Below are 23,897 nucleotides of genomic sequence, written 5' to 3' on the forward strand. Positions count from 1 at the left end.
ACAGTATACTGGGAGGAAAGAAAAAATTTTATACGTTTGTATCCCCTTTTATTGTAATTTAAGTGTATTTTTATCCCTCTGCGACCCTACCACAGTGTACACATTTTGAAACTTGTTCTTTGATCATGATCTTTGACTTTTGCTTGTAGCTTGACTGATCAACATTTGTGCGTTAACCTGCCAGCTTTTATGCCAAAGCAGTGGTGCTGTGGAATTACTGGTTACATTTTTTTAGATATTTCAAATATTTTCTGTTTGTTTGACCTGGTGTTATGGCATTAATTATCATTTTCAAACTATCTCATGTCAGCAATGTCATATACTATTCTGGTTAAAAAGCATGTATGACATGTGAAGTGTCACGATAGATAGTCTTTGTAACTACATTTAATTTTTCCGATTAATTATTCTCATGAAAATGTAATCTGCGTTGACATTCGCAGCTTTTATTTTGCTTCCATTTTTGTGCTAGCACTGTGAAGATGGTCTGTGATCACAACCAGTAGCGGATAAATATATTGTAAGACAGCAAAATATGTGTCATGCATTTCTCCAGATCATTTCACATCATTACCATTTATCATGCAAATTATTCTTGGGACACGAATCTAGCTAACTAACTAATTTCAAAGTTTGACAACTTTAGGACGGCTATTATGCAAACAATTACCCCAACTTCGTTTTAGAAGTATGTTAGGTAAGAACTGATTACTGAGTAACTAAAAATGTAAAACTTATGACTTAGATTTACTGAAAAGAACATTGAAAGTGTTGAAGAACTGGTAAAATACAAATTTCCTGTATGTTTTTTTAAAGTCTGCATTCAGAACAAAAACTAGACAGCAAGTTATCTGAGAGTATGAATAAAACATGTCTGCGTTGTACAAAGTTGATAGTAAAATAACTTATATAATTTAATCACTGTGTAGATTATATTCGAAATAAAGTGAAGAATGAAAACCAAATACGCAATAGTTTATGGATACAGGATCTAAGAATAAAAACGGTTAACACACATAACATGAATAACGATATATGAGTCGTAAGAACAATCTAAAAACAATAACAACAAAGAGAAGCACTTAAATATGTCTCAAGGAAATATTGTTTAACATGCAAGATAGATGTGATACTTGTTCTTATGCAAGATTTAATGAAGTCTTACTAGTTGTTATCTTTGTTTTTCAGTTTCATAAATTTTTGTAAATTCTTGTTTACATTCCAATGTATGTTGAAAGTGTTGTAGAAGTGGTAAAGGATGGTGTTAGCTACACATTTTTTAAAGGCTGGCAACCAGAACAAAAAAATTAATGTGAATTTTCTGAACATGTATATAAAATGTATCTATGGTGTGTGTTGTATGAAGCTGGTAATAAATTAACTTATATAGTTTAATCAGTGTGTATCTTACAGTTCTCAAAATAAAGAGAACACTGTAAAGCAAAGACACAACAATGCAGAACATGATAGACTTAACAAATAAATTAATCTTTCATATTGTAAAGTGTTTATTAATAGTTCAATCAAAGAGAGTTCTCTCTTCTTGCAATATAGAAAGTTGCAGAGCCTTCCAGTTTCTGTCGTTTTAGCCTTCAAATTAAGTTTTTTTATTCTATTTTGAGATAAAGAAAATAATGGAATCAGTCACCAATAATTTAAATTTATATTCTAAGATTCAACTTCAAAAATTTCTTCCTGATCTACAGTTTATGTATTTCCAGAACATTTACTAGTAGCATTCTTAGATGCACAGTTATTGAATTACATGTAAAAATTTTATGTTGTCAAAAGACAACTACTTCCTTTGATATTCAGACCATAATCAAACCATTTCATGACTTAATTACATAGTACAGTTACAATGTTTTTACTTTTTGTTTGATTATTACACTAAAAAGCAATAATGCTCTGCACAGTGCAACACCCATCTTCTCATTGTTGGTTGCTATTGGCTAATACACTGTGATCACGGTCACACCAAAATTCTAAGTAAGTTGAGAAATATTATTCTGTGTTGGCTAGATCCTCTTAACTTCAAATGGAACAGAGAACAAAATAATTTTGATTGAATAAATTGTCAAATATCTGATGTACCTAAATTGAAATATAAATATTTAAATGATTCTTTCAGGGAGTAAAAACAATAGTGTTATAGCAGTATTTGTAACATTGCAGCTTCACATTCCTATTCATAGGTAATAATTTCAGATTACATTCCTATAGATATTAATAGTCAAAATCTTATGTAAAATATATTTATTAAAGCTCCAGCCACTTTGAAAAAAATTCCAGTATATAGTGATATGTGCCAAAACTTAACTAACTCCTCCCGAACAGGCCATGAAGGCCCAACGATAACCCACCAGCCGCCATGTCATCCTTAGCCCATAGGCGTCACTGGATGCAGATATGGAGGATTATGTTGGCAGTACACAGCTCTCCTGGCCATATGTCAGTTTCCAAGACCAGAGCTGCTACTTCTTAATCTAGTAGCTCCTCAGTTTGCCTCACAAGGGCTGAGTGCAACCCTGCTTGCCAACAGCACTCGGCAGACCGGATGGTCACCCATCCAGGTACAAGCCCAACCCAACAGCGCTTAACTTCTGTAATCTGAGAGGAACCGGTGTTGCCACTGCTGCAAGGCCAACACTTAACTAAGGAGGAGCAAAAGCAAAGACATTAGGAATGCTGCACATCCAAATTAAAATAAACAGAATCCAGCACATGTAACTTATGTTATTAAAGCATGACTTAGAAGGAAATAGACGCTGCACAAGTGTAAAAGACGAATTTAACAAAAATGTTTTTACTGAAAGAGAAAATCTACTGTTACACAAGTAACATAGTGTGGAAAGTAAGAAACAATTTTTCAAGATGTGTTCTTGTTCTGTGACAGTACACTAAACGTTGTTGACAATGGACAAGATATGACGATATGATCACAGAGAAGGATTATAAATACAAGTTGGAGATTTTGAAAGAAGAAAACAAAACCTTTGGTTATATTTTTATGCTAAATACCTTAAAAGATATGTCTGAAGGAAAAATTCGGTGGAAAGGCAGAAAGAACATGGCGCTGCGTAGTGGATCTAAAGGATCTACGAATTACGAAACGAAAGACAGACGCAGCGATCAAAATGCAGTCGAAAAAAACTTTATTCGCACAGCCACAGTGAGCGTGCATGGGAAGAGTAGGTTAACTACCAAACAGATGAAGTCAGTCTTCCCCCTACAACGTCAACACTTGCTTCTCTACAATCGTTGAGAGTGTCATCCATTCTGTTTTCTATGAAGGGTATCACTTGAAATGAATTACGGAACAACATGAAGTTCTGTTCCCTTCTGTGTCATCCAGTGGTAATCGACATTTATACAAAGGAAGTGAATAAAAGAAAGCACTAAATTAAACTTAAAGCCTGCATTGGGCTTGAATAAGCACATAAATAGGTTAAACAACTTTCATTAAAAATACAGTTCTTTAACAATGAATAATTCAGCTTTATTGGTGGAAAAATATAGTTTCTTATACGATCGGACATTCAGAAGGAAAACTTAGGAAAAAATAAAAGTACGTTACTTTCAGTCTTACAAAGGTTGTTTGACATGTAGGTTTTGTATGGCCTATTAATTTTTCGGTCAAACTAAAGCTAAAGTTTTTAAATGTTTGGTCGACAATTTTGTATTCTTTCAGTTCTCAGCAGTGTCGAATATTTACCTTAACCTTCATCAAGAACAGTCGTTCTAAAGTTTGCTTTGGGCATTAAGAAACTCCACTATCATTACTTATTCCTTAATAATGTACATACTGATTTTGTGTATCACGTTTCGTGGCTTGTAACCTCACTTTCGATGTTCAGTAAAGGGTACAGGGAAGAGACATTATGCTGACGTATCCTCTAGTTCCCTTCCATGTTGGTGCTCGAAATAAACGGATCTACTAAGCAATACACTTCTTTTGGGATATACAGCAGTAGACAATACATTATCACGAATACTTTTATGAGGAAAACACAAATTTGTTTTTGCTGAATTTCTTTTTAAAAAATTTTTAGCTCAATACCTTTTACGCTGCTGATGTGGCAAATAATATCTTTGGCGTGCGAGAAACCATTTTGTTGATGCAACCTTGATCTCTTCCGGTTCTTCCTGTCATTGTGCGGCTTTGATAGTAAGTTGTCGTTAAGAATTTGTTGGTTTTTGTTGGATTTAATTGCCGTGTTTTGCTGTAAATGTGCTTCAGATACTTATATTTGTTTCTTTTTCTTTAGCAACCGCCGGGTTCCCAAGTTATTGAAGAAAAACCTTAAAAAAACTGATTTAGAGGAACTGCTAACGGACGTGCTGTAGTAAGCTAAAATGTAAGTTACAATTTGGAAGTATGGCATTAGCCGCCTACCAGCTCAGTTCAAGAGAGGAACGTTATGAATGAGATGTTTTCACTGTGTAGCCGTAATGGTGGAGCTCAAGGAAACATGATCGAAGAGGCACATTGATTACCTCGAAATTCGTTTGGTTATGCTATGAATCTAATAAGGTTATAGAAAACAAAAAATATCGCTTGCTGTAACTATTGTTATTATCACAGTTTGTTTTGCAGAAAGTGTTTATACTGGAGTTCTATGTCTTGCTGTTTGAGGTATGAGGAAACTTAAGTTGACTACATCGTCGCCATTTATGATTGGCATAGCTCAGGTTATAGTCTTGGCTACGTCATACTTCCCGTAACTCTTTACCAATAAAGTTCATAAATTTGATGCGTGGATTTGCGACCTTTACTAAACTCGAACCTTCTGTTTTACGTCACGGGAGAAAGCTGTAATTAATGAATGGCTGTTCGTAAACCACGCCAGATGAGTTGCGAGGAAATTGCATAGTTTGCTTATTAGTTCGGTTGAAAGCAAATAAATAAAAACGTTTTATTTTGGTGGAACATAATTTCACACTGTAAAATCGCAAGAGAATATCAATGCCGTTAGAAATCGGTGCACTGTTAACATTGTTGCGTATGTTAGTAATAAACTTTACTGCTAATTGTGTACGTCACCAGTCATTACCGATATTACATTCCTTGTTCGTGGGAGCAGTGTAGAAGATTATTGAACAACTTACTTTGTTGTAAGTTGTAGCAATGGATGTACTACATATGCTTCGGCAGTTAGAAATGTTTGCTACTCCTTTGGTGAATTGAGACAGACCTTTCTTGATCAGTAAAAAATTACATTTGTTCTAAAGTTACTAGCTTGACTTCTTAGCGTGTTCACCCCCCCACCCCCCCCTCGACACATCGTTACTGGTAACTATTATGAGGCCTGGAAATTGCTGTAAAATATACAGTTACATAACATTATTGTATGGTACTTATATGTAGCCCATTTCTTGATACATAGGCATGTCATGTGCTATTACAACTTTTGGTAACGTGTCCTCTGCTTTACACCCAAAATAGACGTTGAGTGCCGATGTTTTAGAACATTTCTTGTGGGGGAAATGGGCATGGAGAATGTCTGTGTATAGGTGTGACTCATAGCACGTTCACTAAACTTACATGTTGCTTAATCTGGATGTAGTTGCTCACTTCTTAACTTAATTCACTTATGAACTCAGTCTGTTGTACGCATGTAAACCAGCAGGTGGTACATGTTCATTTGTAATATTATCCAAGTAGTACAACTTGGCACTTTGTATGAGGATTGTTGGAAATGAGCATCGACAGCTCCTGCTTTGTGAGGCGAACAGATGTAAAACATTTACATGAGTTCCTATGAAATCTGAGCCAGTACTTCGAACTGACAATTGATCAATCGATTTTAGGTAAGGTTTTCACTGCACCAAAACAAATGAACTGCCCTTGAGCAAGCAATTGGTTTGATTACTTCTGAAGTGTTACACAGGTTTTGCAAGTCTTAAACCGTACATTTGGTTGATGATTCTGAACATTATTGTAACACTGTAAATTTGGTTAGTTAATCAGGAATGTAACCTCCAATGCTGAATCAGGCGTAACAGCAAGTCATATAGTTCTGGCTAAAAGTATTGAACCTCGTGATACCACTTATCAACTTTGGCACAGTGTCTAATCAAAGTAATGGACTAAAACCATTCATGAAAATAGTGTTCGCCCTGGTAGCTGAGTGGTCAGCGCAACAGACTGTCATGCCAAAGGGTCCTGGTACGATTCCTGGATGGGTCGGAGATTTTCTCCACCTCCGGGACTGGGTGTTTTGTCATCTCATCCACAACAACATGCAAGTCGCCAAAGTGGCATCAACTCAAAATACTTGCACCAAACAAACAGTGTACCTGATGGGAGGCCCTATCCACACTACATTTCCAATAAAACAGTGTGTGTGAAATATGCATTATGACAGTTATAGTTATGTCCATGGACGATAAATAGTTTGGACAAGAAGAGAATAGAAGCTTTCGAAATGTGGTGCTACAGAAGAATGCTGAAGATTAGATGGGTAGATCACATAACTAATGAGGAAGTATTGAATAGGATTGGGGAGAAGAGAAGTTTGTGGCACAACTTGACCAGAAGTAGGACATGTTCTGAGGCATCACCAATTTAGTATTGGAGGGCAGCGTGGAGGGTAAAAATCGTAGAGGGAGACCAAGAGATGAATACACTAAGCAGATTCAGAAGGATGTAGGTTACAGTAGGTACTGGGAGATGAAAAAGCTTGCACAGGATAGAGTAGCATGGAGAGCTGCATCAAACCAGTCTCAGGACTGAAAACCACAACAACAACAGTTATTTCCATGGCAAAACATTTGTTCGATTTGTCAACTCTTAACCATATTTTCAGTCCCAACCAGTCTCTACCAGACCTTGGGCTATACTAGAGACCTGCATGTTGCCAGAACCTGCATTCTGAAAAATGAAGCAAAGTAAATATACCGGTATTAGTAGGTTCTACCAGCTTCCAGCCTTGCAGTGAGATGCGTGAAAGTGAACTGTGTGTGTCAGCATAGGTACATTCACTAACACTTGCAGTACCAGTGCATTTTCAGGAACTTGTATTGCCAAAGAGGGGGGGGGGGGATACTTTATACCCTCCCTAAAATGAATTTTTAAAAGATATAATTTATTGATTGTTTTTACTTACATTAACAACATGTTTATTAAAGGAGTATTAATTTGCAGGTAGGGTATGGAACCTAACTGTACCATATAGCACACTAAATACCATCTCACTTTCAGTAATGCGTGCTATAATGGGGGATGTACTTTATGACCACCACAAAAAATATAAATGCACATTTTGTTGGTTATGTTGACTTTTACTTCCAAAATAAGTTTTAAAGGTGTACAAATGTATAAGTAGGTCCTAGAGTTGAAAATGTGATACTCATTGTGAAGTCACATCTCTGCTACTAAGACTTACATTTTTGGATTAAGTTAACTGAAAAATTGAAAATGTTTGTGGACTCTGGTAGAAGACTTCATTAAAAAACTATTTTTTTTCCAAAATTTAAAATATTATGTCCCTGACAAGATAAAAATATTTTTAAAAAATGGGCACAAGATGTCCCCCCCCCCCCCAGTGTTGTAGGAGTTAATTAATAGCCATGAAAATGACGTCCGAGTGTAACAATTAAAACATTGAGTGTTGGTAGTTTACCAGAGGTACTAAGGGTTTCGAAAAGTTAAGATGTCCAATATTCCGTTTGAGTTTAAGGTATTCCGTAAAAGTTTCTCTTAGCTTTCCTAGAATTGTAAACAGCGATTATTGCAAACAATAGGGAAAAAAAACTAGGCGTAGATGTGATTTTCCGAACGTTTGGAAGCTAATGTCAATTCTTACATCAAAACTAATAGTATATTGTGAACAGAAAGACCTAGTGTTCAGATAGTTTCTGGTGTTGTGCTTGTCATTAACAGTGTGTTTAAATCTGATTTTGTTTTTATGAGGATTTGCTGAAAAGTAATGCCTTCAAATTTTTTTGTGAAAGCTCTTAAAGCTTTGTTAATAAAATATTACTTTTCAGCATGCCTTTGTATATCCCTTAGATCATTAGTAGTTTTATTGTAACAGTGCAACTACATCAAACTATTCACACTGGTAGTTATGGCAGGGCTGTTTTGTGGCATAGCAATAACATTTGTCCATTGCATAAATGTAGAGAATGATGTCATTTGTTGTTAATGATTTAAACAGTGCATGCCAAGGGAAACAAAAAATTGTATGCCAAAACATTCTGCTCTTGTTACGTTACTACATGATACATCCTGCATTGCAGGTTGTTCAGGAAGTTGTTGGTAGAGTGCGCTGGCCTTCCCAGTAGCGGTAGCTTGTGCCTGCCTGGTATTGCATTCGGGAGCCAATCTGCCATTCACCATTAGATGTCAGTGGCATCGTTTTAACAGTGATGTGTGGCCCTAATTCATTTAGTTAACCAGTCTGTACAAAGGATGTGCAAATTATATACCTCAAACCTTCTTCGCAAAGCAATCTTATCTATTATTGAAAACCACATCAAAAGCTCTGCAGAAGTTCCTGAGATTCGCACAAACCTTTGAACAGAAACTGTGGTGGGGGACTTCAATTTGTATATTGATATAATACAAATGAAACACGGCTGATTCTGCGGTCATGGAGAATGTAGCCCTTTCATACTTAAGGGGTTTGTATAATTTCAAAAAAATGCAATGAAAGCGATTGTGTGCCTGTTTATTCAGGACTGACAGTATAAGCAGTAAGAATGGTTCCAGCAAGTAAATTAATGTTAATAGTTTGCAGACAATTTTTTTTAGGGGAATGGTGATTTGGAGTAGTATACTGGGTTGAGAGACACCATAAGTCTGCTGTGACCTGTGACGTAGTTGTGATGTGTGGTGTGATATCGAGATATGGTGTGCTTGTTTTGGAATGGAATTGAAATCTTTTTGTAGAGGACACAGTGATGAAGAGATGGTATGCTCTATAAGAGTTTTAATTATGTGGTGGCAATGTTTGTGAGCTATGTTGTTGTCATTTATTGTGCTAAATCGTCATGGTGTGGAGTGTACGAAATTACCAGGTGACCCAAAGCAATACACTGTGCAGAATGTTGGCATGTAAAACAGAATTTGTAAAATTTAAACCGTATGTTAAGGTTCCCATATAACAACTAAGTGGATCAATGATTTTAATTAAATCATGGGTTATTCATAAACAATGATCCAACTACAGTCTCCCATGATTTAACTAAACATATTTATCCAACTATCCTCTCATGTTTTAGTTAAAACATGAGGAAAGAGTGGTTGTTTGAGTGCCTCGGTGCGTGCAGTAATTATCCTAATCTTCTCACAATCCATATGTGAGTGATATGTAGGGGGATGTTTTATATTCCTAGAATAATCATTCGATTCTTGAAACTTGGTTAATAGACTTTCTTGGGATAGTTTACGTCTATCTTAAAGTCTTCCGGTTCAGTTCTTACAGTATTTCTGTGCCCCTCTTCCATGGATTCAACAAATCTGTGACCATTTGTGCCACACTTCTCTGTATACGTCCAATATCTCCTGTTAGTCCTATCTGGTATGGGTACCACATACCTGAGCAGTATTTTAGGATCGGTCGCATGAGTGGTTTGTAAGCAACCTCATTTGTAGATAGATTGCACTTCCCCAATATTCTACCAATAAACTGAAGTCTTCGTCGTCATACCATTTCGTATCTGTACAAAATGTTAAAACCCAGGTATTTGTATGAGTTGGCTGCTTCCAGCTGTGACTCATTGATATTATGGTAATATGATACTACCCTTTTTCATTTTGTGAAGTGGTTAATTATACATTACTGAACATTTGAATCAAGTTGCCAATCTTTGCACCACTTTGAAATCTTATCAAGATCTGACTGAATATGTATGCAGCTTCTTTCGGACAGTACTTCATTATAGATAACTGCGAAAAATTTAGGTTGCTATTAATATTGTGTGCAAGGTCATAAATACGTGATGGCACACCCAAACTTACTTCTTCATCCAAGATAATATGGTGTCCTCCCTACCAAAAAGTCCTCAGTCCAGTCACAAATTTCACTTGATATAGTAGTTGAAGTACTGAGCCCAATACTTTTCAGTAATCAAGAAATTTCTTTTATCCATAGCTTACAGTATGTCGTGTGAGACAAGTGTGCATTGGTTTTCACTTGATTAGTGTTTTTGGAATCCGTGCTGGTTTACCAGGAGGAGATGATCATTCTGTAGTAGACACTTCAATATGTTTTGAATGCAGAATGTGTTCAAGATTCTACAACAAATCTCCAACCTTCTTGTAAACTGTTGTGACCTGTGCTTTTTTTCCAACTACTGCGCTTGTTTTGTTAGAGGGATCTGCAGTAATTATTGTTAGGAGAGGGGCAAACTTGGATGCAAATTCAGTGTAGAATGTGATAAGGATTCCATTAGGCTCTGGAGCTTTGTTCAGTTTTAATAAGTTCATCTGTTTCTTAACACCACTGACACATACTTATTTCAATCATCCTTTCAGTGATACAAAGATTACATTGGCTCAGTTCTCCTGGGTTTTCCTTTGTAATGGAATATTTGATAACAGAGTTCAGCATTTCTGCTTTTACTTTGCTATCACACCAGAATTCTTTGGGTTTTGTGGAAGTTGATTTGACAATATTCTGCTACAGTTGTCTTTGGAGACATTCTGTTGCTCTCTTGACAACCAAACTGATTTCATTCAGCACATCTCTTTCAGTTCCGTGCATTGTTTTATACGTATTGTGCAAGTTTGTTTCTTTAGAAGTTTCTTTACACTGGCTCTATATCATGGGGGTCTCCCAATATGAACTGTTCTGTTGATCGGTTGGCCAAGCAGGCCACCACTTTGTCACCCCTGGAGCTGGGTCTCGTGGAAAGAGACCTCTGGTCAGCCCTATATCGCAAGTTCCGCGATGTCTGGCGCTCTGAATGGTCTGTCTTGAACACGCCAAGTAAGCTCCGCATGGTAAAGTCGTCCACAGCCGTATGGGAACTCATCCTTGAGGTGCACGCGTAGGGACTCAATTGTTCTCTGCCATCTCCGAATTGGACATACGCGGTTGACCCACAGCTATCTCCTTCACCGTGAGATCCACCCAAGTGTCGCTGTGATGCAGGGCTGACAGTGGTCCATCTCCTGATGGACTCCCCCCCCCCCCCCCTTTTAGCCGCCTTGCGACAGTCCTTTAATTTACCAGCTGCACTTCCTTTAATTCTGGGTGACGATTCCTCTATAGCTGACTCAGTTTTACGTTTTATCCATGCAGCTGGGTTTTATCACTCACTCTAGTGTGGGCACTCTCGCATGATTCTCAGGCTACATCCACTCCAGCGACTTTTAATTGTGACGTGGATACCAAAATAGTGTCTTTTATGGTAACAAGTTGTGTTGGTACCTCTATCAACGCTTGCCAGCTCTAGTAACTATTTTCTCTGCTCCTTTTAAGTGTCCTCTATTTTGTGTTATTGCGGTGTTCATTTTAGCTCTGTACCCCATGGTGTTCCCTCCCTCTGGGTGCAGAAGTTACTCTTTTACTGTATAGGCCTTTTACAAGTATGTCTGTTTGGAACAGGGGACTGATGACCTCGATGTTTAGCCCCCATCAAACCCCAAAACCAACCAACCAATATGAACTGTTCTTCTGGGCACGTACATATTCAGTGCATGGTCAGTTATTCTATTATACCTGAGCCATAGTTGCTCTACATGCTGCTGCCCTGTGCTGAAAGTTTCAAGCTCCTCATTGAGATACGACATGCTGATTTTTTATCTAGTTTACTGAACACCAACATAAAAATATTATGTAAGATATCTTGTGTCCTCCTAAAGTCACTCATTTCGACACTTTCCCCTACACTACAGCATCATCAGCAAACAATTGCAGATTTCTTCCCATCCTGTTCGCCAGATAATTAATGTATCTGGAAAATAATAATGGTTCTATTGCATTTCCATGCGACACTCCTAATATACCCTTGTTTCTGATGAACACTCACCATCAAAGGCAACACATAGGGCTCTATTGCATAAAAGAAGTCTTCGAGCCACTCTCATATCGGAGAACCTATTCTGTATGCTCCTACCTCGCAGGGACTCTGTTATCCTGTGTCGGCTCCGCATCGGCCATACATACCTGACGCACGGCCATCTTTTGCGTCAGGAGGATCCCCCCCTGTGTCGGTGTGGGTCCCGGCTGAAAGTCGCCCACATTTTATTGGAGTGTCCCCGACTGCGCACCCTAGGGCAGTCTTTTAATCTCCCGGGCACCTTGCCTTTGATTTTATGAGACGATGCCTCCATGGCTGACAATGTTTTACATTTTATCCGTGCTAGTCCTTTTTATGGATCCATTTAGGGGGGTCTTGCACTTTTCCGTTTCTGTGTCTTTTGTCCTCGCGTCTCTCCATATTTGTTGCTGTTTTGGATGGTTGACTCTTTCCCTTTTTTGTTGTCGTGGTCAGTCAACCAGTCTCTGGCCATCTTCTTTTCTTCTATTTCTTTCTGTCTGGTGTTCGTCCGTACTCTTCTTTTCTGTAGTGTTCGTTGCCTAATTTGTGTTCTTTAGCACCCGGGGGGGGGGGGGCAGTCTCCTTCCCCTTGGGGTTTTATCTGCTCTGCGACTTTGTCTCGCTTGTTTTTGGAATGGGGGATTGATGATCTTAGCTGTTTAGTCCCCCTTAAACATCCCAACAACCACCATCCTACCTTCGTTAAGTCTACAGTGGGGGACTGTGACAGATGCTTTCCTGAAGTCTTAGAAATATGGAATCTGCCTATGCCCTTCATCCATGGTTCACTGTGGACTGTGAGGGAAGGGCAAGCTGAATTCCACACAAATGATGCTTTCAAAAACAGAGCTGGTTCATGGACATAAGGTTTAGTTCTTGGTCCCAAGACAATTTATTATATTTCAACAGAGAATATTTCCAAGGATTCTGCAGCTAACCAGGGTTAGGGATATTAACCTGTAGTTTTGTGGGTCTATTCTCTTATCCTTCTTAAGTACAGGATTTACTTGCACAGTTTTCTACTGCTTGGATCTTTGCACTAGGCGAGGGATTTGCGATAAATACAAGCTAAGGAAGGGGCCAACATGAAATTTAGAACTTCATTGTTCACTTTGCTATCTTTAACTGCAACTCAAGAATGGTCAATGAGTGACTGGGTGGAAGCCTTAGACCCGCTTAGTGATTTTACATAAGACAGGATTTTCTGAGGTTCTTAGCCAGATTTGTTGCTAAGGGATGACAGTGGTAGTTGTATACTTCGCGCATTGATCTTATCATGGACGCGCGGATCTATTCTAACTTTTGTCTTACATCCTTTGTGCGTTCTTTTGAATCGAGAGTGCAACAGCCTTTGCTTCCTCAGTGTTTTCCAACTTCATAATTAAACCACGATGGGGTTGGACCCATACTGCTCCAGAGCATGATTTACAACCTGTTCAAACTTTGCCTGTAATTCCTTTATGGGTATCATACTGTAACTAATAGATGTCAGGTGATTGTCTTAAGTGAGATGCTAACAATCAGAGACGCTCTTCTAGCCTTATTCACTGATTTATTAATTTAGCAATTATGGTTGCTGTGATGACATTAAGTGCCAGCAGTTCATGTAAATTGCTTAAGCACCTTTCTATTTGCAGTATAAAATATAGTATACAGTGATATTAAAACATGAAGTTAACAAAGTTGATACAGCCTGCAAGGTGAAGATGGCTTCTGAAGGACTACTACACCTTCATCCAGTAGATGGCCTTGCATGAGCAGATTTTAGTGACAGGCCTAGTTCAGCGTGAGTTTTTGGTGGGCTGGTGAACTGATGTGCTACTGTGGCAGAACAATGTGCTCACATTGGCTGTCATGCAGTCTGAGAAACTATTTGGTAACATCTTTTTGTCAGTTATGCTTTACATATCAGCATCATGATAAAGCAGCTATTATTTTACAAATGCTCATAGTTATTGTGATGTTCACATGTAAGTAACACAGTGAAATTCGAAAAGTTTGCAATGAAAAATTGGGATGGCTATGAATAAGCATTTTATGTATGTTAGACCGTGTGTTGCTGTATATGAAATGTAACTGAAGTATTGAATTTTTCTTCAGGCTTGATAGGTGATCTTTCATCTCCAGTCTCAGGAAAACAGATGTTAACGAGTGCACTCATGTTTGTCCGTGTCAGCAGTAAGGCTAGACTGAAATACTATTGCTGTCACTCGTATCTCTCAAATGGTTTGAGATATTGAAATGAGGTCTTGCAAAATGATAGCATGTAGAGGAAAGTATTTTGCAATGGTAAACAGGCGGAACTTCATTATCTACTGTGGTATACTAGTAACTGCTGACCGATAACTGGTGAAATGTGAATTAGTATAGCTTTGCAACAAGATCAGTGAAAAAGGCACACTTTTATATCGATACCAAGAATTTGCTTTTTCATAAGCTTTTGACCTGTGATTTGTTCTCTTTTCCTCATTTAATCAACTGCTGTTTCGTGTTCTATCACAGTTGCAACTGTATTAGGGTGTCAGGAAGGTAACATTGTATAAACACTTGGTTGTTGTGCCAAAAGAAGCAAATTTTTACACGGCAACCAGAGAAATGAGTGGTTTTCAAGTGAGAGTAAGTTTTAGTTGCTACAAGTATAGTAAAATAGTTGGACCAGTGACCACATTGAAAAATTTGTACAACTGTACTGCGAAATACTTTTTTTGTGGCAAATGGTACATGAACATTAGTCAAACAAGAATGTTAAAGTTAGAGCACACAAAGAGATGGTCAAACATTACTAGACAGTATTCCAACTATGGACCAGTGTTATATAAACTAACAGTAGTGCCAAACAAGGGTGTTTTTTTTGCAAGTGAAAGCCTACGACAATTCCTGATGTGAGCAAAAATTGGATGTAATATATCATGAGTAACATAATCATATTTTCTAACAAACAGTTTTCGGATGCAGTAAGCAAACTAGATCGTAAAAGTGTTTCATTACAGACTGCCAAAGACTTTTATTTTAATAAAGCAAAATGCATTTGTGACAAGTACACATTTTGTTGTAGTAGCAGAGATGGATTTGAAGTACCTTCAGTAATTTCAGAAATAATCCCAGAAAGATGTAGGTATCCTGAAAAGTGTGTGAAAGGAGGTTGGGGGAGGAGTTGTATAAATCAACACTGTAGTGAGTGTCGGTAAAATTTTGCTTGTGCTGTGATTATTATTATTGACTATTCCACAATTTTATGTCCATTATTTTATGGGTATTATGAATTACTGTACTTTACAAAAGTTCAACCAGCCGGCTAATCTGTTTTCTTCGTAGTGTTGTCCATATTTTCTCTCGAAGATATGAACTACTTTCCAAGTGCAAAAATGTTCTGCAATAAAATGTTGTTGCATACTTCAGTCCAGAGACTGGTTTGATTCAGGTCTCCATGCTATCTTGTGCAAGCTTCATCTCTGAGTAACTACTGCAACCTACATCCTTGTGAATCTGCTTAGTGTATTCATCTCTTGATCTCCCTCTACGATATTTACCCTCCAGTACTAAATTGGTGATCTCTTGGTGCCTCAAGAACATGTCCTACCAACCAATCCCTTCTTCTAGTCAAGTTATGCCACAAATTTCTCTTCTCCCCAATTCTAATCAATATTTCCTCATTAGTTATGTAATCTACCCACCTAATCTTCAGCATTCCTCTATAGCACCACATTTCAAAAGCTTCTGTTCTCCTCTTGTCTAAATTATTTATCATCCACGGTTCATTTCCATACATGGCCACACTCCATACAAATACTTTCAGAAACGACTTCCTGACACTTAAATCCATACTCGATGTTAACAAATTTCTCTTCTTCAGAAAGGCTTTCCTTGGCATTGCCAGTCTACATTTTATATCCTCTCCACTTCAACCATCATCATTTATTTTGCTCCTCAAATAGAACTCATTTACTGCTTTAAGTGTCTCATTTCCTAATCTAATTCTCTCAGCATTGCCCGATTTAATTCAACTACATTCCTTTATCCTTGTTTAAATGCCTATAAAATGCTTCATTGTACGACAGAGTTGATGAGACACAGTGGCAACTGTCGAGTATGCATGGCAGTTCTGAGTCCATGTCAGAGATTGCTGTGGTTCTGGCCTGTGGTGGAAATCTTATAGTGTGTGTGGCTAGTTATACAGCACCTTGTATGACTGTTGAAGATGTCTGTACCAAAAGCCGATGCCTAAAGAAGACATATCTTTAAATGATGATATATCAGTATAATTCCAGTCTCTTATTTTTTAGAATTGTATTGTTGGAAGCTTAATACTATATTAAAATGTGATCCTCTATTTTGATTTTATTAGGTACAGAGATCGAAGCAGGAATCGCGGCAGGCCAAGGTCCAATGATCGTGGTCCGAGGGGTGGAGGAGGAAGAGGATTTGGTGGTGGTGGTGGTGGTGGTGGTGGAGGGGGATTTGGAGCAAGCAGTCTCAAAGGAAAGCAGCCTGGTGAAAGATTAAGACGGCCGCGATGGGACATGTCAGCACTACCGCCATTCAGGAAAGATTTTTATGTACCACATCCAAATGTGTTAAACAGGTTGGTTTTGGTCGTTGTCCATTATGTTGCTTGTACATGGGTGTATATAAAAGTTGACACTTTTTTCTCCTTCCGTTTTTTATAGAAGCCCTCAAGAAGTTGCACGGTACCGTGCAAGTAAGGAAATAACTGTGAAGGGAAATGCCGTTCCAGATCCAGCTTTAACTTTTGAAGAAGGAAATTTCCCAGATTATGTTATGAACGAAGTTAGGTGAGATAGTTATAGTTACAGTGCATACATCATAACAGTTTAAGGTATAGACTTTTATAAGTTGTAATGGTTGATAAATAAATATGAACCAGCTTTGCTTTCCACTATCCAGAGCTTAAGCATGTGTCAGTTGACACTTCACTGGCTTCTCATTGCAGTTGAGGAAGGAATTTAAAAGCAAAATACACAAGGTTATTAACAAGTGGAGATGTTTATGTTGGTGACTGGTGAGTGTTTCAGTAGCTGCTATATGGCAGATAGTTTTTGATGTCTGTGTTGACATATGTGAAGCTCTTCAAGGATTTTGTTAAAAGTGTACACATAACGTGGTGATCTCAACAAAATATGATAACAGAAATGTGTAATATTCATGTGACCTTTTCACATGGGGTACCTGATAAAAACTGCTGTATGTATGCTAGAAGATGGATAATGTGGTCACTGGTAAACAATTTTTATTTATCATCAAGAATTTCTGTAATAACAGTGCAACATCAGTCACGTTATCACAGATACCATGAATGTAATAAAGAGAATGGTCAGGTCTTTTCGCATATTTTTAATCAGCATAACTGACACCTGTTGTCACTTGTTTACTTTCAAGGAAATTTGTTGTTTTTCTTTTAAATAGGAAGAGTTACAGAACTTGCGCTTATTCACTCGATTCCCCAATGAAACTATTGCTTCAGCAGTTTTCTACCAGTCATATTTCTTTTCCTTAGTCTTTTGTGCTGCAAATCTGTTGGTTCCCAGAAACACGTGCGATACCTACATCCAACAGTACATTCTCTTTGGACCAATCCATTGCTCATGCAACTCCAATCAACAATAACAAAAGCAGAGAAGATAACAAACAAGTTTTTTGTAATACTAGGGCCAGTATAGAGATGACACAAACCGTCTTCAATGGTTTGCAGAAAGATTGATAGCTGCAGAACACAAGCAGATGTGAACCAAACGTGACTAAATGCCATTTGACCAGAAATAAATCTCGTTTGCTGTTGCACGTTCCTTGTTTTCGTGTTGGTATAAAGGAACCTCAGTATGACAATAGAAGACATTGAATGATATTACATGTTGCACTAATCCCAAATGGAGAATGCTTCTTGTACTGTTTTCCGAATTTCTTTGGATAAACTCTGTTTTCTTTTCCAAGTATCTAAAAATCATGTTTTCATATAATTGTCAGATTGTTTGAAAAGTTATTACCATGAGTGAGTGTTCCCCTTCTACTACTCACACTCCATCTGTAAATATTTTGAATCATGAGTTTTAAAAAGATTTGTATGTGATGATTAATGCTGCTCTTTCATTTAATTTGTTTTACCTTGACCAGATGGATAGACTTTGCAATGTGCATGCAATGAAATGTGAAAAATCTGGAACTGAAATTCTTTTTGTGCGTACCTGTTGCAAAATAATTTCATACGTTAATTAACCGTAATATGTGTAATACTTGTATATAATAGCTTCAGGTAACACTTCCTGCATAATTACAGTATATTCAGCCTGATGTTCTTATAACTACTTTGATTTATTTGAGATTTGCAGGGCAGTTTACTGTTAAAAAAGATTTTTGTTATTTTTAATTTTGATATAATAAAATTAAAGTATTTGCATATGAAGTGAAATATACACATTAAATTTGCCTTTTTTTTTTTTTTGTTAATCTTTCCTCAATAGACGGCAAGGTTTTGAAGAACCCACTGCCATACAAGCACAAGGATGGCCCATTGCTCTTAGTGGAAGAGACATGGTTGGAATAGCACAAACCGGTTCTGGGAAGACACTAGCGGTAAATAACGAGTATCAAATAAATACTTGTAAATCTGATTAAGTCATCACTTTGTGTCTAATTTATTATTTTTTTCTTTTTAGTACATTTTCCCAGCAATTGTCCATATCAATCATCAACCACGATTACAAAGAGGTGATGGCCCTATTGCACTAGTGTTGGCTCCCACAAGAGAACTGGCACAGCAGATACAACAGGTTGCCTCAGAGTTTGGTGCTTCATCTCTTGTAAGAAACACTTGTATCTTTGGAGGTGCGCCAAAAGGACCACAGGTGTGTTATAACTGAAACGTTTCTCATGGTCAGGCAGAGTAATCTCCCTCTCTCTCCTGTGTGACATTTCATAAATATTTTAAGATACTAACTATTGCTATTAACCTTGAACGTAAAAGGTCTGAGACGTTAACTGACTGTATTGTAACCTTTTGTGTTTGTGATGTAAGTTCTAGACTACAAAGGTCTAGAATTTGACTTCGTGTCATTGATATAATCTGGTAAATTATGGTTTGTGAAGAGGAAAAAGTCCATATATCTTTAATCCAAAAAGTATGCATCCCATTTACCACCATTAATCAGTCTGTCTACAATTCTGAAGTGGTTAGTCATTTAATATCTTCATACTCCAGCAAAACACGAAAGATGGCTGTTAAAACCGCACATTGCACATGTTACAAGAGAATTGTCTAGCGACAGTTTTATCTGTGACTCCGTGTATAACTTCAGTAAAATGTGGGCCACTGTTGAAGTCATTGAGGATTTTACTCATGTCGGGCAGCTCCAGTCACTGCTCATTACTTTGTCAGACCCAGCAAAGATTTTTCTTGTTGCATGAATTTTGTCTCATTGCTTAGTAATAAATTAAAACCCCTATTTTACATTTTCATGCAGTCTAGGCTGAAAAAATGCCAAATTAAAGGCAGTGCAGAATCAAGGAAAATGTTAACTCTCCAAACCCAAGCAGAAACAAATATATATTACGCTTTGCATATATAATTAAAAATTGTAATCCTCTAAAATACATTGTATAAAATCTCTATAAATGAGAGAAATTGAAAAATAGAATTCAATGCTTATGCAGTAATTAGAGGTAATGAATTTCATCACTTCTTAAAAAAAAATCACGAATTTGTGACAGTAAGTAAAACCTGTCAAAATATTGAAATTAGTATCTGAGTACAAGGAAGCAAGCTATTTTCCGACATACTGTGGCCACAAATGGTACATCAAAACATGTGTTTTTGAGAGATCTTTTGTTTGTGCTCACACAGAAAAAAAGCAAAAATTGATGACTACGGTGAATTAAACCGAAAACTGTGAAGTGCAGTGAAAGGTGTAGGAGTGTTTTTTTCCTCCTCTAGCCAATGACATATTGCACACTAGTGATGTGAGCACAGTAACCTCCTGTGTATCCAGCAGGTGAGCTTAATTTATGTGTGTTAAAAGCCCCATTTATACAATGGACTCTGTCTCAGTTGACTACTCGGGACAGAGGTGCCTACTGTGGCACTCCTGGTGTTTTATTTCTGTACTGAGAATCATCTGTTTTGAGTGGTCATTTTTGATCACACGTCAGTACAAAAATTGCAGGTGTTGTGAAACCTGTCTGCTATGGAATTTGACATGTGTATGGTGAAAGTGAGATTATAAGCGATTATCCTGTTTGTAGAAAAATTGATACAGTAACAAAATGTAGGAAAAAGCAATGATAACAGAGTTAATTAATGACAGAGGCAGAAATCATGTTCTAGTCAAACATCTTGTGGTAAATAGTTCATACTCCTGAGAACTGCAAGAATGGGAAATGTCATCCAAACATTTCAGAACACACACATTTAATTGCTCGAGAAAATATGTGCTTGCAAACGTATCAGGCACTATGTATAGCTCAGTAAATAGTGCCTTTTATCCTTTGTATCTTACTTTTTATAGATGCCAAGTAACATCAAAAATTGTTTTTCTCATCCAGCAATTCTAATTTTTTTACTGTTGAAATAATTTTAATTAAAACATTTATCTGTTTACATTCTTAGCTGTGCACAGTATAGGCACTTTCTATGTAAAACGTAAATGCTTTTTGCTTTCAATTATTTTGTCTCTCCTGTAGGAGAATGCTATAGTTGAATTCTTTTATCTTGGCGGCTCGCGCATGCCCGCCCAGACGCGGGAGATTGCTGCGTTGCCAGTTGCACACGACGCACGCGCCAAGAGAAACAGCGCCATAGTATAGTGTAGTTCGCAAGCTTACACTTAGGGGGGAGCGCGCAGTTTATGAAGTAAAGCCACCACGGCCGCATTAACCCTTTCGCTGCTACAGAGACGTGCTCCCCGCATTCCGCTCTGTGCGCGATTTTGTCACTGCACTGCTCGCCTGTGCTGACACATGGTGTTTCCAACTGCTTTGACACACTTATCATTCGATTCCACAAAAACTATTTGGCCCAAAAATTAGATTTTTACACGTCTTCTTGACTGATACCTTCCCCCCACTTCCTTTGACTGAAGTGCTTTAAAATAAAGCCAAACGTGCCCGGTGTAAATAAAACTTTTATTACAGTCGCGAAAGACGGAATATTTCTCAATACTACATACGACACCTATGTGGTACTTAAATTAAATGAGATATTGTTATACAGTAAATTTTATATGAAATTTAGGTACCTTGTTCACATTTCATTCTCAACATTGTGGCAACTAAAGTTGACCATACGGAAAGTATACCCTATGGACTTTTACCTCTGCAAACTCTTCAAAATTTCATGCAATGGTTTACTACATTTAATGCTGCACAATAACTGTGTTGAACATCGAAACAAAATTAAGTCATTTATGGGGGGAAGGTATCAGTCAAGAAGGTGTGTAAAAATCTAATTTTTGGGCCAAATAGTTTTTGTGAAATGGAGTGATAAGTGTGTCAAAGCAGTGGGAACACCATGTGTCTGCACAGGCGAGCAGTGCAGTGATGACAAAATCGCGCACAGCGCGGAATGCGGGGAGCACGTGACTGCAGCAGCGAAAGGGTTAATGAAGAGACAAAGCACTAGAAATTTCAAAAAATTGCATTCAAACGAATAAAATTCATGAAGTAAGACACTTCGATATTGTTTTAAAATAAAAAAAATATTTAGTATCGCACAAGGTTTGAACTCCTTACCTTTCGCTTACTAACCCAACACCTTAACCGTTACGCTAGCGCAGCTCGTCCTGCAACGTCTCTACAAAAGGAGTCTAACAGGTCACGCAAAATTCTGACAAACGCTGTTGGTATGCCTATGAATTACTCGCACTTTGTCGAAGTACAATAGGAAATAAACAATTACCGCTGTTCTTTATTCCGAAAAAGCGGTTCGTGAAATTGATACAAACACCTTTCCTTGCTATCGCCTGAATTAAGAGTCTTATTGCTTGTTTGGTTTAATTAATTAATAGAAAATGAAGCAATTGGTATAAAGAATGGTTTTTCCAAACTTTCAAAAAAGTATGCTATCAAGGCATTGCTTTTGTTCTATTACTGACTGAACGTTTCTAAAACTGAAGACACTCATCCGTGCTCTGCTCTGCAGTCGAGATCTGGCAACGTCGTTCTCTGTTCATTGGCTGACTGTATTTTTTGACGTCAGATACGCAGAACGAACCTAAACTCGGCCGCCAGCATAAATGACGCGCACTTTAGTAGGAAAAAATACCAGAACCTTGTGTAACTTTTTGGTGTGCCACGAAAACAAAGCAAACAAAACAATAAACATTAACAAGACAACAAATCACAAAATGCATTTCTATAATAGGAATGAACTCAGTCAGGATTGATTATAGCTCCCAGTGGTAGCAGATGCTGCCATAGTACATTGTCTGCACGTGCGCAGCATGTGACATACTTGGAAATTTAGAACTCCGGCATGATCTATAGATAATTGATGTCGTAGACACACTTGTCATCGTTTTACACACAAGTACGAGAGGCGCGAGCACTTAGAGTAGCCGATTTTGACCAGTAAATAGCTCAAGTAAAACCAGCTTCAGTGTGGTGTCATTGCAATGGTTGATGGGTGACGGTACAAGTCATCAACCAATAAGAGCACACTACCAGAAATCGGAGATTTCTTTGATTCTGTTGTTGTTGTGGTGGTCCTCAGTCCAGAGTCTGGTTTGATGCAACTCTCCATGCTACTCTATCCTGTGCAAGCTTCATCATCTCCCAGTACTACTGCAACCTACATCTTTCCGAATCAGCTTAGTGTATTCATCTCTTGGTCTCCCTCTAAGATTTTTACCCTCCAACACTAAATTGGTGATCCCTTCATGCCTCAGAACATGTCCTACCAACTGATCGCTTCTTCTAGTCAATTTGTGCCACAAACTCCTCTTCTCCCCAATCCTATTCAATACCTCTTCATTAGTTACGTGATCTACCCATCTAATCTTCAGCATTCTTCTGTAGCACCACATTTCGAAAGCTTCTATTCTCTTCTTGTCCAAACTATTTAGTGTCCATATTTCACTTCCATACATGGCTACACTCCATACATTCAGAAACGACTCCCTGACACTTAAATCCATACTCAATGTTAGCAAATTTCTCTTCTTCAGCAAGGCTTTCCTTGCCATTGCCAGTCTACGTTTTATATCCTCTCTACTTCGACCAACATCAGTTATTTTGCTCCCCAAATAGCAAAACTCCTTTACTACTTTAAGTGACTCATTTTCTAATCTAATTCCCTCAGCATCACCCAACTTAATTCGACTACATTCCATTATCCTTGTTTTTCTTTTGTTGGTGTTCATCTTATATCCTCCTTTCAAGATACTGTACATTCCGTTCAACTGCTCTTCCAAGTCCTTTGCTGTCTCTGACAAAATTACAATGTCATCGGCAAACCTCAGTTTTTATTTCTCCTCCATGGATTTTAATACCGACTCTGAATTTTTCTTTTGTTTTCTTTACTGCTTGCTGAATATACAGATTGAGTAACATGGGGAAGAGGCTACAACCTGTCTCACACCCTTCCCCAACCACTGCTTACCTTTCATGTCCCTCGACTCATAACTGCCAACTGGTTTCTGTACAAATTGTAAATAGCCTTTCGCGCCCTGTATTTTACCCCTGCCTCCTTCAGAATTTGAAAGAGTATCCCAGTCAACATTGCAAAAGTTTTCTCTAAGTCTACAAATGCTAGAAATGTAGGTTTGCCTTTCCTTAACCCTTTGCACTCTGTAAGGCAGACACAGGGCGGCTCCGCGCGCTCTTATTTAAATCGCCGCCGCCTGGGCGGCAGTGCACCGCAGAGATTTGCGTGGATCTCTTTGTGGAAACAATGTGGC

General features: G+C 37.9%; 1 protein-coding gene across 1 annotated transcript in view; it reads left to right on the forward strand.

The window, feature by feature from the left end:
* Positions 1 to 4,108: 4,108 nt before the first annotated feature.
* Positions 4,109 to 23,897, forward strand: part of LOC124788359 (ATP-dependent RNA helicase dbp2-like) — a 59,072-nt gene continuing 39,283 nt past the window's right edge. Inside the window, exons 1-6 of the mRNA XM_047255624.1 lie at positions 4,109 to 4,168; positions 4,269 to 4,358; positions 16,340 to 16,576; positions 16,662 to 16,787; positions 18,471 to 18,582; positions 18,666 to 18,854. Coding sequence (XP_047111580.1) covers positions 4,357 to 4,358; positions 16,340 to 16,576; positions 16,662 to 16,787; positions 18,471 to 18,582; positions 18,666 to 18,854 — 666 coding nt within the window. The 5' untranslated portion in view covers positions 4,109 to 4,168; positions 4,269 to 4,356. The remainder of the gene's footprint in view (positions 4,169 to 4,268; positions 4,359 to 16,339; positions 16,577 to 16,661; positions 16,788 to 18,470; positions 18,583 to 18,665; positions 18,855 to 23,897) is intronic.

This window comes from Schistocerca piceifrons, chromosome 3 (genome assembly GCF_021461385.2).
Source record: "Schistocerca piceifrons isolate TAMUIC-IGC-003096 chromosome 3, iqSchPice1.1, whole genome shotgun sequence".
NCBI lineage: Eukaryota > Metazoa > Arthropoda > Insecta > Orthoptera > Acrididae > Schistocerca > Schistocerca piceifrons.